This window comes from Sebastes fasciatus, chromosome 21 (assembly GCF_043250625.1).
Source record: "Sebastes fasciatus isolate fSebFas1 chromosome 21, fSebFas1.pri, whole genome shotgun sequence".
Classification (NCBI taxonomy): domain Eukaryota; kingdom Metazoa; phylum Chordata; class Actinopteri; order Perciformes; family Sebastidae; genus Sebastes; species Sebastes fasciatus.
The window spans coordinates 14,338,771-14,352,743 of record NC_133815.1 but is presented as its reverse complement, the minus strand read 5'-3'; the positions used below and the strand labels follow the sequence as shown (position 1 = coordinate 14,352,743).

The following is a 13,973-nucleotide window of genomic DNA, read 5'->3' as shown; positions in this document are numbered from 1 at the left end:
GCTCCCAATGTCACCTTTCTTGAACTAAATTCAGACAAACCACAGCATGGTGAGATCATGTTTTCTCATTTCCAGTATAAAACAAACGTGTTTGAAGCATTTCTTTGATTTAAGCAAACAAGTGGCGACCAGGAGCCAAACAGAGTGACAATTTAAAACACTGATCCACACTCAAATGAGGGATGTGTCATCCCGTTGTCCTTTTTAGCTGCCAGAAAAAAAAATATTTTAAGACTCAGAATAAAACGAAATGGTCAATAAGATTCACATTTTTCACACTGCAGCTTATTCTGAGGGGGATTTTGCTTTATAGTGATATAATGGCTCATTTGGGTCGACTGGCAGATAGAGGATGGTCCCTAAAAGAGAATATCCCCCCACCCCCTATAATAAACCATAGATGTGATTTCATTTGGAAAAAAACACTGATCCACACTCAAATAATAAGATAAGATAAGATAAGATGAACCTTTATTAATCCCCGGAGGGAAATTCAGGTGTCAAAGCAGCAACATCAGCAAACAGAGTGAAACACAGGAGAGGTAAAGGTATACAAAAATTATAAAAAAAACAGTAATATAGATATAAAGATACAGAGTGAATGGGTGAACATAATGTGTGCAGTACGTCAATAAATAAATGTAGTATGTGCAATAAATAAATGTGCATATGTACATATGTGCAGTCTATAAAGTGGTATATAGGATGTATAGTGTAAAGTAAGTGTAAAGTGTGCGCCAGTGGTTTGAGTCCAAGATGGTTGCAGATAGTGCATGTTTAAAGGCAGATAGTGCATGTTTAACGTTCTTAAAGTCCTAATAGTTCTCATATGGGGGTCAGCCATATGGGGGTCATGTAAATGAGGGATGTGTCACCCTGTTGTCCTTTTAGTTGCCAGAAAAAAAATATTTTAAGACTCAGAATAAAACGAAATGGTCAATAAGATTAACATTTTTTCACACTGCAGCTTATTCTGAGGGTGATTTTTCCTTTATAGTGATATAATGGCTCATTTGGGTTGATTGGCAGATGAGGATGGTCCCTAAAAGAGAATATTCCCCACCCTATAATAAAACATAGATATGATTACATTTGGATACTTTTGAAGATGTTGTTAATGTTGATGGAAGAATAGAGATCAGTTTCTGGACCTCAAGGCTTCAAATGGGCTTCAAATGGGCTGAGATCATATCAATAATGGGATTTGCGTAATGGCTCGATCTCACAGACGTGGCTGTAAAAGAAATAATTCATCTGCTTGTTGTGATTAAAGATTGTAGGCCTATCTGGGCGCTCGGCCAGGTCACTGTAGGGCCAGTTCAATTTATCTCTATGAAACGGCTTAATAACAACAGATTTTTATATATATTATATAATTTCATATATCTTTAGATTAAAAAGTGAACTTAAGGGGTAGAAAATATAATATCAAATAATAGAAACAACATATTTTCACTTAGTTTTTCTTTCCCTCTTTAGGGAAGTGTTTGTTTTTTGCAGTGTGTGTGACTGAAGAAGCTCAGACAGCAACACAAACACAGGCCTTTAAAACCTCTGAAAGTTGCTTTATTTTGCAAGGGAAAACTCACGCGTAAAAAAGCCCTAAATATCGGCAATACAGCTTATTGGTATTCAACTGTTTTGTTATTGACTGGTCTGGTTGACCTTTGTGATTTTCACAGAATGAAGAGCATAACAGACAACACGTGGCATTAAAACTGCAAGTTTGATGGAGCATAATCATATATAAAGGGTGGATGCACATTTTATTTAAATTCTTAAAAATGTTTCAATACATACAATACAGGCACTAAATTGGCTACACAACACTATAAACGGCCTTTAATCAAAAGCATTCACACTCAGCATTTAATTGTAAGCATCGTGGTAGCTTTTTCAGGACTATTTTTATTGCAACTGGTCTGATCCCTCTTCAGTGAAAGCAGCTTCCTCCTCCAAAGTCACACCCTTTCTGCTTCCTTCATTTGCATACAGTCCCTCTCTGTAAGCACATAGACTGCGGTGTTAATGCACCTTGCTTTTCTATCCCACTCCTCCTACTTCTTCTTCTTCTTCTCAGCCTGACACCTGTGCGTAATGACCAAACGCAGTGTGACCATCCAGCTATAAGCTCTCTGCTCTGCGGCCTTTGTCCGGAGGAGACCTGCACGGATCAGACTCAGAAAATGTTCGGTGCTTTTGTCTACACGCTCATTTCATTGCATCCGTTTTTTTCCCCTCGCTCCTCTGTGGCAGCTCCTCCACCGGATCACGAGGATTCACGGTGGTTCATTGGCTGCGTCAACGCCAGCAGCAGCAGACTTTATGCACCCAAAGGTGCCCGTGACCTTGACCCGGTAACCTGCTCTGTGCGCTGCCTGGATGAGGGGTAAGTTGTTAAAAGAGCACGATGAGTCAGATGCATTTCAGCTAAAGCCGTATAGTTTGTATATATTTGTGTACAATTACGTAGAAAATCCACTTTATGAATTTTTTTTATCGCTCCTATTGGGACCAGTACTTTCTCAATGGTGATGATCTTTAAGAATTTTAAATATTTTTCTAAATAATATATGAAAATCTGTTGTTATTAAGCCGTTTCATAGAGATAAATTGAACTGGCCCTACAGTGAACTGGCCGAGCGCCCAGATAGGCCTACAATCTTTAATCACAACAAGGAGATGAATTATTTCTTTTACAGCCACGTCTGTGAGATCAAGCTTCAAATCCCATTATTGATATGATCTCAGCCTATTTGAAGCCCATTTTGGCCCACTTGAGGTCCAGAAACTGATCTCTATTCTTTCATCAACATTAAAAACATCTTCAAAAGTATCCACATGTAATCACATCTATGTTTTATTATAGGGGGGGGATATTCTCTTTTAGGAACCATCCTCATCTGCCAAATCAACCCAAATGATCCACTATATCCCTATAAAGCAAAAATCACCCTCAGAATAAGCTGCAGTGTGAAAAATGTGAATCTTATTGACTTTTATTCTGAGTCTTAAAATATTTTTTTTTCAGGCAACGAAAGGACAACAGGGTGACACATCCTTCATTTACATGACCCCCATATGGCTGACCCCTATATGAGAATTATTAAGACTTTAAGAACTTTAAACATGCACTATCTGACTTTAAACATGCACTATCTACCTTTTAACATGCACTATATGCCTTTAAACATGCACTATCTGCAACCATCTTGGACTCTAACCACTGGTGCACTTTACACTTACTTTACACTATACATCCTATATACCACTTTATAGACTGCACATATGTACATATTACATTTATTTATTGCACATACTACATTTATTTATTGATGGACTGCACACACTATGTTCACCCATTCACTCTGTATCTTTTATATCTCTATTATTGTTTTTATCATTTTTGTATACCTTTATACCTGTCCTATGTTTCACTCTGTTTTCTGATGTTTTCTGATGTTGCTGCTTTGACACCTGAATTTCCCTCCAGGGATTAATAAAGGTTCATCTTATCTTATCTTATCTTATGTATGAAAACAGATATTTTTTCTATAAATTCCACACTCATCCTTTATTTGTGCAGCTGTGATGTTTTCATTCTGATATATTTTTCCTTTCAAACACCAGACCATTTAAAAAAATTATAATAATATATAAAGTATGACATTGAAGTCCATCTTTTCCTGCTTTGTTTTCTTCTTATGAGAAAAATCTGGAAATACACTCAAGGGGCTTTTTTTTTCCATAACCAAAAAGCCTTAAACATTAGAATAAAATGTGTGCTTTGGTCTCTGGGCTCAGTCAGAGATATGGACTGACCTTTGCATAAGTCAAACATTATGTTGGTAATAAGTATTTTGTTTTATTGTTTGCAATATTGCTGCAAAGAGTGGCACCAAATTTGAATGTAAAACATTTCCAGCAGTTAGGCACCCTCTTTCTAAAACACACCACATTTTAACATGAGTGCTGAGTTTTGTGTTTCAATTAGCTGGATGCATGTGTAGAACTCAGACAGTATTTCATTAAAGGTGATATTGATAACATTTTTACGTAGACAAATATTTCCAAAAAAAAGAAAGCGTAGAGCCTTTAGAAAGGTATCGAAAAAAGTATGGCTTTTCCTGAAAAAAAAAATCCTGATTGTGAATTAATCATTTTAAAATTTTTGGCGGGTCTGAAATTAAAGTTTTGTTTATCTTTGTGGAAGCTATCTGATATCTTGTTTCCACTTCTAACAAGGTTTGTGAGCCAATAGTAAAACGACATTGGTATCTCTGGGTCGTTGGATAAAAACGGATACAAGTTTGACGTTAAGTGTCTGGCAACGACTTGTTGTGAAGTGAATGTAATGGAACGGCGGAGAGAGAATGAGACATCCAGTGGCTGAATGGTATCAGTGTTATTAATAGCACCTTTAACTTCTAGTATTTTTTGTTGAAGGTACCAGGTTGCAGCATTGACCTCAGAGGCTTGTTACTGTGGCAACCGGCAACATGGTTTGGTGGCCAGTGAGTGTTTCAACACCTCTTCCAATGGAGGGACAAAGGATGTCAGAAGAGAAAGACAAAGGTGACACAGACTGCTGCTTTTTCCTTTTTCTTTCAGTGTCTAAACGGCTCTATGTCTGTTTCATGTCCTGATCCTGAGTGTTATTATCTCTTTAAAGTACAGAACAAACATTTCCTATTTATAAGAGTTTTAAGGATAATTTACCCGCATGCACATGTGAGTAAATTATGAACTGGCATGAGCATGCTTTTACTGTGAATCTTTTCTTTTCTTTTCTTTTCTAGTGTCCTCCTCTTGCCTGTTGGAGGTGGACAGAGAGGTGCAGCACTCTACAGAACTGAAGGACCCTTTCTGCACAGCGTTCGTCTGTCTACGTCTCCAGACAGAGTGCAGGCTGGGAAGACTTTTGTTGTGAAGGTTTCTGGAAACCTGGCTGGAAGCCCCAACCAGCCCACAGGTCAGCTGCTACTCTAGTTCTCGGAAATACAATTCTTCAAGTTGCACATAGAGCTCGACTCCTGTGTTATAAATAGTGTCTGACTTGTCAAAGAGGTCTATTTGTTTTTCTAATAGTTTATATTGTCTGTTTGTAATTGTGTACATTTATTTTTTGTTTGTTCTTCATCGTTTTACACAAATTATTTTGAGTTTTTTTAGTTGAATAATCTAATGAATTATATTATTTATGAATTTATAATTATATTATATCTATAATTACATTCAGTATAGAATATGGTTTATATTATGATTTATTATAACTTTAATTAAACTATTATAGAGAAAGACTGCTCAGGACTGCTCCAAATAGTGACTGAATTTTAGAAAGACAGCATTTCTGTTGTCAGTGTTTATATATATATTTATTTAAACTTTTAAACAAATAAATGATATACTTGCAAAAAAAACATTCAAAGGCACCTCGCAAAAAATAATAAATCAATATACATATTTGGATAAAAACTAGAAACAAACTACATGAAGTTGCGTGTTTCAGTGGAAAACACATTTTCCATTATTGTTTGTTAGCAGCTGCAGACGTACTGTGTAATGTGGATACAAATTATCAAAAATATGTTATATATTTAAAAATAATTTCAATAATATAATTGTAAATATGAACTATGATTTTATACAAAATAACTGCTCTAGATCTAATTGTAAAATATTTGATTTATGTTGTGCTGACCAATATATCCTTCAGTATTTGCTTGTTAATGAGTTTTTATGTGAAATAATATATTTAAAAAAGGATATTTGATTAACGTTTACATAATTTAAAAAATATGTGTAGCATGTATTAGTGTTTACATTTTTTCTGTGATTTTTAGGGATTCCGTGTCTGGAAGGGCAGGACCTCTCTTACGTCACTGTTGAGTTTCAAGAAACGACCCCTGAAGGTCAAAGTTCACATCATGTCAATGTGTTGGATGACGGCTCCTTTGTTGTGTCATCTGATTGGATTTTGGAAACTCCAGGAAAATATGAGCTCAGTAAGTTAACGAGAGCAAACAAATTTAGTTAAACAGTAAATAATGAATTAATGAAAAATGTGTATTATTATGTAGTCACCCTCTTTTTCTCTTTTATCATTTTCTGTTTAGACGTCAGTGTCTCCAACCCCCTCTCCACCCGCTCCTCCACCCTCCACCTCTCCGTCTTGCTGCCCTCTCCAGGCAGCTTGGTGGTCTCTGTGCTTCATGGCCCCCTGGGTGTCCCCTCCTGCGTCCCTTTCCCACAGACAGACTCCACCAGTGTGACCATGGAGGCAGGGTACCTGGGCGACCCTGTCACACTGCAGGCATGCATGCGTGATGGTCTGGCAGTAGAGTTTTTCTGGCGGTTTACTCACAAGGAAAAAGAGAAAAACATGCCGGGTGTAAAGACGACGTGCCTTCCTGACTCAGACTGTCTGAACAGCACTGTGGTAAGTAGGCGGCACTGCTGCCTGTGATGCAGATGTATCTCATAATTAAAAGTATTTAAGGCTGAAGCTCCCTCTTTTTAATTGATCACAATGTATTTTTAACATTTACCAACGTTGATCAACAAAACCTCGTAGTCTAAGCTAAATTAAGCAGTTTTGGCACATTGGTGGTCTTCAATGACGCCAAGAGAAAGCTGCTTTATAATGAATCAATATTGCTAAGGACAGCTTGCACATGTTTACAGTCCGGCCTGTTTGACTGCTTTATAACAAAGAATATAATATATATATATATAGTATATAAAACCCTTTTAATACTAAGCGAAAAACTGTGTTTTTGTCCTACTTGGATTGCACATTTTCTTTTTCAAAAATAACCAGTATAGTTTGAAATTTAAGAAATATATAATTGAAATAATTGCATTCAGGATTTATGATGGATTATATTAGGGCTGCAACTAATGATCATTTTCATTGTTGATTAATCTGCATTATTTTCTCTATTAATCGATTAGTTGTTTGGTCTATAAAATATGAAAATGGTGAAAAATGTTTCCCAAAGCCCAAGATGACCTCCTCAAATGTCTTGTTTTGTCCAAATATATTCAGTTTATTGTCATAGAGGGGTAAAGAAACCAGAAAATATTCACGTTTAAGAAGCTGGAATCAGAGAATTTTGACTTTTTTTTCTTAAAAAATTACTCAAACTGATTAATAAATTATTAAAATAGTTGGCGATTAATTTGATAGTTGACAACTAATCGATTAATCGTTGCAGCTCTTGATTATATGTAGAATTTAGGTGTGGTGAGAAAAATTCAGTTACAATATGCATTTTATTAGAATTATGAACATGTCTAATCTGATTGTTCATTACAGAACAGTAATCCAAGTAATCTGGCAGATTTTTTGTGAAACTGAGGTCTTACAACAAAATCAAAACCCATAAATAACAGCCAGAAATTTATAAAATGCAACAATAAACATTTACTCAAGATTTACTCACATTAAATTATATTATTAACCGTTCTTATTTAAGAGGGGTCAAGGGTCAACACTTAGCATGTGAAAAGTCCACATCATAACTAATTAATAACAACTTTTTAGTGAATCATTTATTGAACTCTTTTTTTAGTCTCTTCCTCCATGTACAACCAAGTGTGATAGCTCATTTTGTTTGTAATAACCACAACTACCGATGTGTTGAGAGATACACCAATCAGTTCATTTGCACATGATTTAAACAACAAGTAGAGCTCCAGCGTTCTGCAGGGAAGAGGGAAATGCTATAATATTGGTGAGGAAGATCTAGCTCCATTTAGTGCTGTTTAGACGAGTTTGGTTTTGATTAATCGTTTTGTAGGTAAACACCAAAAACTCATTAAGGCCAACAGTGAGGAGTCATGGGATTTCTGTTAATATGGAAGGAATACTGTTTATCTATTGGTGATTTGGTAATTGAGTTATTTAGGATAACAAAAAAGGTGTTTTAGTTATATAAAAAAATAAGAATTAAAAAAAATAATTCTAAATGCCCCCCAGAACTGGACCTTTGAAACAGAGGGAGTTCACATGGTGTCAGTGAATGCCTCTGGTGCCTATGGATGGACACAGGAGACAATACATGTTGTGAGTATCTGCTTTTATTCACTGACAATTTCATCCTCATGTTTATCATTGATTAAAGGATAAGGCCGGTGATATTTTAATTTTGTCTTATTGTAAACAAATCCCATTGGGTCCTACTGAAGACATCTTCAATCACCTTTAAAAATTGCTCACAAATATAGAGTTTATTTTTAAAAAAAGGCTCAATAATTTCCTAAAACAGCTGGGCACTGTAGTTTTTAGCAAATGTTACTCAAACAGGACTAAATGGAGCATTTGTTTGGGACTATTTTCAGCTGCGGATTAATACACATTTGGTAGGCAAGTATTTACAGCAGGATGATGGTCCTCGAAAAAAAGTCCCTGTTCATTGTAACAGGCTGGTCTCATACACCGTTCGTAACTATACCTACGAAAAGTAATGCACTATAATTTGTGTATATCCCACAAAATCAATTTGTGTGTAATTCACGTAATTGTGAATCAGGAAATATAAATAGCGCCGAACGCCATGTAGGAAGGAGGTCGGGGTGGATGGGAGGGTCTAAAAATACTGGACTTTTGCCAAGGAGCCGGTGATTGTGTTCCGTGTGAAACCAGAATTCAACATTGATTTTTTTGTCACGTAACTTCCGTTGTTAAGTAACGCCACTTCCAGAGTTATTTTAAGCCAAACCACGGTCTTTTCTTAAACCTAACTAAGTAGTTTTCTTGCCTCAACCTAAGGAAACTGTTTTCTGTGAAGACGGAAGTTTATTTTGAAAAGACTGTATGCATGTAATGAATGGAAATTGACACGTGTTGCTGGACATTCGTGGAAAACGAAAAAAGGAGGAATTATTTATTTTTTTACTCTGGCAGTCTATATTTGTTAATCAAATCAATTAATTTCATTCATTTTTGGTCTTTTCATGGGATTTGTTGACAAAAAGAGAAATATGAAATATGACCAGACTTATTCTTTAACCTCACATTTGTGTGTTTTTATGTGCATGCTGTCCAACATACAGTATATGGGTGTGTACTTGCAGGTGGTCGTGCCTCTCGCCGTCTCTGACCTCAGAGTGAGTGTATCAGGGAATCAGCTGACCTCCGGAGAAGACGTCTCTGTGGATGTGGAACTGTTCACCACCATGAAGCACCTGCTCGTCCTCAACCTCACACTGAACGCTGAGCATGGCAGCGTTGACATGAAGGAAAATGACAGTAAAAACATCAGCGACAGCATCGAAATTACTCACCAAGAAAACAGTGATAATCACAGCTGTAACGACAGTAACCATAGCAACATCAACTACGATCACAGTCTTAATCGAAACCACAATAACATCTGCTTGATCCCTCTTCGTCTCCTCCACACCTCGAACCGCTCCAGCTGCCATTTGCACCTCCACCTTCACTGCCGCCTCCCCACCACTGCAGGCCGGTATCACCTCATGGCGTCTCTTCTCTCCACCTCTGACCCTTCGTCAGTGCTGCTCTCCGCCGTCCTGCCTCGAGCTTTGATCGTGCATATATGTGCCCTGAGGCCTTCTGGGAGTTGGAAGTCAGCAGTTTCAACATACACAGAATTCAGCCTGGAGGTTGTCGGCCCTGCCAGTCGAATGGGGTCGAAAGTGAGTTGGACTTTCAGTTTGGATAATGTCACTGGGATGAGCAGGACAACTGAAGAGTGGAACGTGAATGTGTCTCTTACAATAGCAGGCCGTTATAAAGTCATAGTCAGGGCTTTTAACCCAATCAGCTGGGCCTCATTCTGCACACACATCCTCGTTCAAGATCCTGTTGGAGATCTGGTGCTGAATGTTCCCAGCGTGATCACTGCAAATCGAAAACACTTTGTTTTATTTAGTGTCACATCTGGGTCTAAAGTGACAGTGTCTCTGCTGGTGAATGCAACACTGCTGTACAGAAACAGCAGTTACACTACAGGAGAGGAGGCAACGGCGGTTTTGCTTTTCGACCACACCGGGACAGTTGTGGTTGAGCTTCGAGCTGAGAATCAAGTGTCTTCTCGGAACAAAAGCGCAAGAGTGTGCGTTGAGAGGAACAGGAAGCCGACGCCGCAAGTTAGAGTTAATCCAACGTGGCAACCACCCACCAGTCAAAGTCCTGTTCACAACCTGGCTGACAATGGTGAGAAAGTGCTTTTAATTAACACCCACTGAGCAATACAAAACATCTGAACATTAATTAGAAAAGTGTGAATTTATTTTCTTGTTAATGTTAAGTACATGTCTGAGATTGTTATATTTAATCTGTGTCATGTTCATCTTTGATTATGACAAATTTCTTAAATAAATTAATAATATTTTTATTTCACATGACACCATCCAATCTCCATCTTATGCTTTTATCTGAATGTGAAACTGCTAAACTGGCTTTGTTTCTTGCATTTGTTTTTAACACTGTCAAAGAAAATGTAAGCTTCAAAGTGATCAAGTAGATACATGCTCATAAAGTGTGTGTTTTTGATGGGACTTCGGTGTTTTCTGGTCTACCTTTTCTATCATTTCTCACTTTCTAGAGACAAATTGTTTATGTTTCCAGAACATAATTCTTTACCTCTTTCATGAAGCATTTATAATTTGTGGTATACTCTCTCTCTATATTTATACAATGACAATGAGATGTCTGTTTTGTCCCCTAACAGTGTGGATTTATGCAGCAAAGCAAGCGTATCCCACAAATACAGATATAACTTTCCTAGCTGTGGCTGAAGTACCGGACCCTGTGGAGTTCCTCTGGCACTTTGGAGACTCCAGATCAGACCGAACCACCTCAAGGACAGTCACCAAGAGATACCACAAACCTGGCAGGTATGAGACACAATGTAGATGCTTCTTTGTCTCTATAACTGCGTATAGCTTCATTGCATTTCATGCAACAAATTAATCAAAATTGTCTCATAAAAGTACTTATATAACCTGTTAACAAGAATAAATGGAGTACCTTTGCCAGCATACAAGCTGGTGTTTACAACACTTAAACCCCCCTCTGTTCAATATAGGTATGATGTAGTTGTAGTCATGTCAAGTGGCCGGACATCCCTTACCTCCGACGTGTTCCCAATGGTGGTCCAGAGAGCAGTGAAGCTCAACAGGCTGCTCCACCCGGCTTCTGTCCTGCAGAACCAAACGGTGACAATTAGCTGCCGGGTCAGTGTGGGGACTGACGTCGCCTTCCTGTGGAGCTTTGGAGACGGATCATCCCGGCTGGGACAGAGCACAGAGCAGCACGTCTTCCACACGTGAGTTTCACTGTCATTATTGACTTTCAATATTATATAGCTCAGGTAAATTCAAATTTGAAATGTGTTAATACAGCTTATTACAGATATATTGGTATTGGTGTATTTACGTTGGTCGATGTATAATACAAAATTCCGATACAAAAACACCAACGACATAGACGTAATTCAGAAACACTGAGAAGTTTAGTTTTAAACTGTAAATGTTCCTCTCAGTACATATCTTGGTCTCAATTCTATAATAAAACAAATTTAAAGGATATGTATAGAAAGTGTTTCTGTTATGTGTTTATCTGTTATGTTTATTGGCCGATATATCATTTATAAATTCTCAATATCAATATTATTATTGCCCAAATTATTAGTTATGGACCAGTTTTATAGTTTTGTATAACAGAAAGGTAAAGTTCCTTCCATTTTTTTATGTGACAGCTTTGAATTTTTTTTTAACTTTTATTGCAATAAACTCATAAATAAGTACATCCACCAAATGTCCAACATGTATTTGCAATTATTACTATTATTTTGTATTTTATACAACCAGTGATACAAACAGAACAAGACAATCCTCATTTAATGAACCTTGATAAAGGAGTTTTATTTCAATTAGAATATATATTTTGCTAACATCAGTTTGCCTTTTCATTGATCTTCAGTTACCTATAAATCTTAAAGCACAAAAGCATAATAGGTCCTATTATGCTTTTATGCTTTTCCCGTTTCCTTTAGTGTGTTATATAGTTTTTTGTGCATGTAAAAGTTTTGCATAGTTACAAAGCCCAAAGTCCACGCCAAAGGGAGTTACTCTCCCCCACAGAAACACTGCTCCTGAACTGCCTGAAACGCCTTGCTTGAAGTCCTGCCTTTTCTTCTGTAACGTGGTGATGTCACCAAGTAACACACTTTGCCTAGCAACTAGTTTGGCACGCCATCAAACAAAGCTAGTTAGAGCTGAGCTGGAGCAGAGTCCAAAGAGTTTGGTTTGGTTGACCATTCACAACAGAGTGGGCCAGCTGACCAATCAGAGCAGACTGGGATTTCTTTTTGGGGGGGAGGCAGGAGCTCAAACAGAGTGTTTCAGACAGAGGGTGAAAAGAGGTGCTGTAGCACAGCCGGTATGAGAAAAATAAAGCTTTTTTTGAATATTAAAGCCTGTAAACATGTTCTAATAGAAACCCCAAATACACGTATGCACCTGAAAATATGCACAATAGGTCCTCTTTAACATGACCAATCTTCTTAACTGTGGGTATATGTGTATTTTTACCTGTGTAAATTGAGTGTATATAGGTGTTTTCACTCTCTGCAGGACAGGAGAGTTCAGAGTGGACGTAACTGTGTCTAACCTGGTCAGTTCTGCCTCTCTAAGTGGTCACATCTTTGTTGTGGACTGGCCTTGTCAGCCTCCACCGGTCAAAAACATGGGACCTCTCAAACTTCAGGTAGCCTTCATTTTGTTACCTCAACACTAATTAATTAATTACATCAAATTACATTGCCGCCTTCATCCTATTCATCTTCTCTCTTCAAGGTGAGAAGATTTGAGGTTATACGTCTGGGAGTGACCTATGAGACGGAAGTTGACTGTGACATTTCAGGAGGCCTTCACTACACCTGGACCTTGTTTGACTCTGCAGGACGGGTCTTCCCTTTGCCTCTTGTAGAGACAAGCAGACAGAGCCTCATACTGCCCAGCCATTTCCTGCACTATGACACCTACACTGCCATAGCGAGGGTAAGTAGCAGTAGAAAACTTCCACGTATTGACCCTTAAACTGGGACCACCTGATGTTCCACTCCTGAATATACAGTATTGAGACTCCAATAGCCATCATTGCTCCGCAGGTTCAGGTCGTTGGCAGTGTGGTGTACAGCAACTACAGTGTGAGGGTGCAGGTGATACCGAGCCCTCCTGTGGCCTTCATCCAGGGCGGCACCAACATCTTCATTAACAACAGGAACAACACCGTGGTAACCCTGGACGGGCAGAGATCTCATGACCAAGACTTCCCCATGAACTCAGTCAGGTACAGAAACAATGGTTGTGTCCGAAATCACCCACCACTCACTATATAGAGGACTATATAGTCAGTTCTCCATTTCGTAGTGCTATCTGAATGTATAGTGAGAATTATTATACCCTATATAGTGGACTCAAAGTATCCCACAATGCATCATGTAAAGTAGTGGACAACGATGGTCACTAACCGAGCACTATATACCATCATGCATTGCGCTGGAGGAAAACTGAGAGACGAACGAGAGGAAAGAGAGCAGTGCGATTGAGACAAATCCATGAGTTGTGGTGCGAACATAATGTATTTAATGTGAGCAGAGCAGAGCAACACAAACAGCCACAAAGTACTTTGTATTATTAATTTGGGAAAATACGCTTATTACCCCCACATTCACTGTTAATTCCTACCTTTCACAATAAAAGCCCTAGACCCTGCATCACTTACCAGTTTCAATCAGAGGATTTTGCTAAGAGACAACTCAACAAAATAGCTTACTTATGTATTTATCCCAGCCAAAACCGCCAGTATTTATTATAGATGGTCCAAAAGCAGACTTTGATCTGGTAAGTTTTAATTGTGCGAAAGCAAAGATGTAATTAACCGTGTTGAGAAAATGACCCGAGTAGTGTCCAAAAGTGTTTTTTCATTTTGAAGATGA

At 38.0% G+C, this 13,973-nt stretch overlaps 1 protein-coding gene across 1 annotated transcript in view; it reads left to right on the top strand.

The window, feature by feature from the left end:
* Positions 1-4,499: 4,499 nt before the first annotated feature.
* The window catches only part of pkd1l1 (polycystin 1 like 1, transient receptor potential channel interacting), a 63,660-nt gene continuing 54,186 nt past the window's right edge, over positions 4,500-13,973 (top strand). The window contains exons 1-10 of the mRNA XM_074622725.1: positions 4,500-4,575; positions 4,823-4,972; positions 5,844-6,005; positions 6,117-6,439; positions 9,079-10,183; positions 10,701-10,866; positions 11,058-11,297; positions 12,607-12,739; positions 12,829-13,032; positions 13,143-13,324. Of these exons, the coding sequence (XP_074478826.1) occupies positions 4,500-4,575; positions 4,823-4,972; positions 5,844-6,005; positions 6,117-6,439; positions 9,079-10,183; positions 10,701-10,866; positions 11,058-11,297; positions 12,607-12,739; positions 12,829-13,032; positions 13,143-13,324 (2,741 nt within the window). The remainder of the gene's footprint in view (positions 4,576-4,822; positions 4,973-5,843; positions 6,006-6,116; positions 6,440-9,078; positions 10,184-10,700; positions 10,867-11,057; positions 11,298-12,606; positions 12,740-12,828; positions 13,033-13,142; positions 13,325-13,973) is intronic.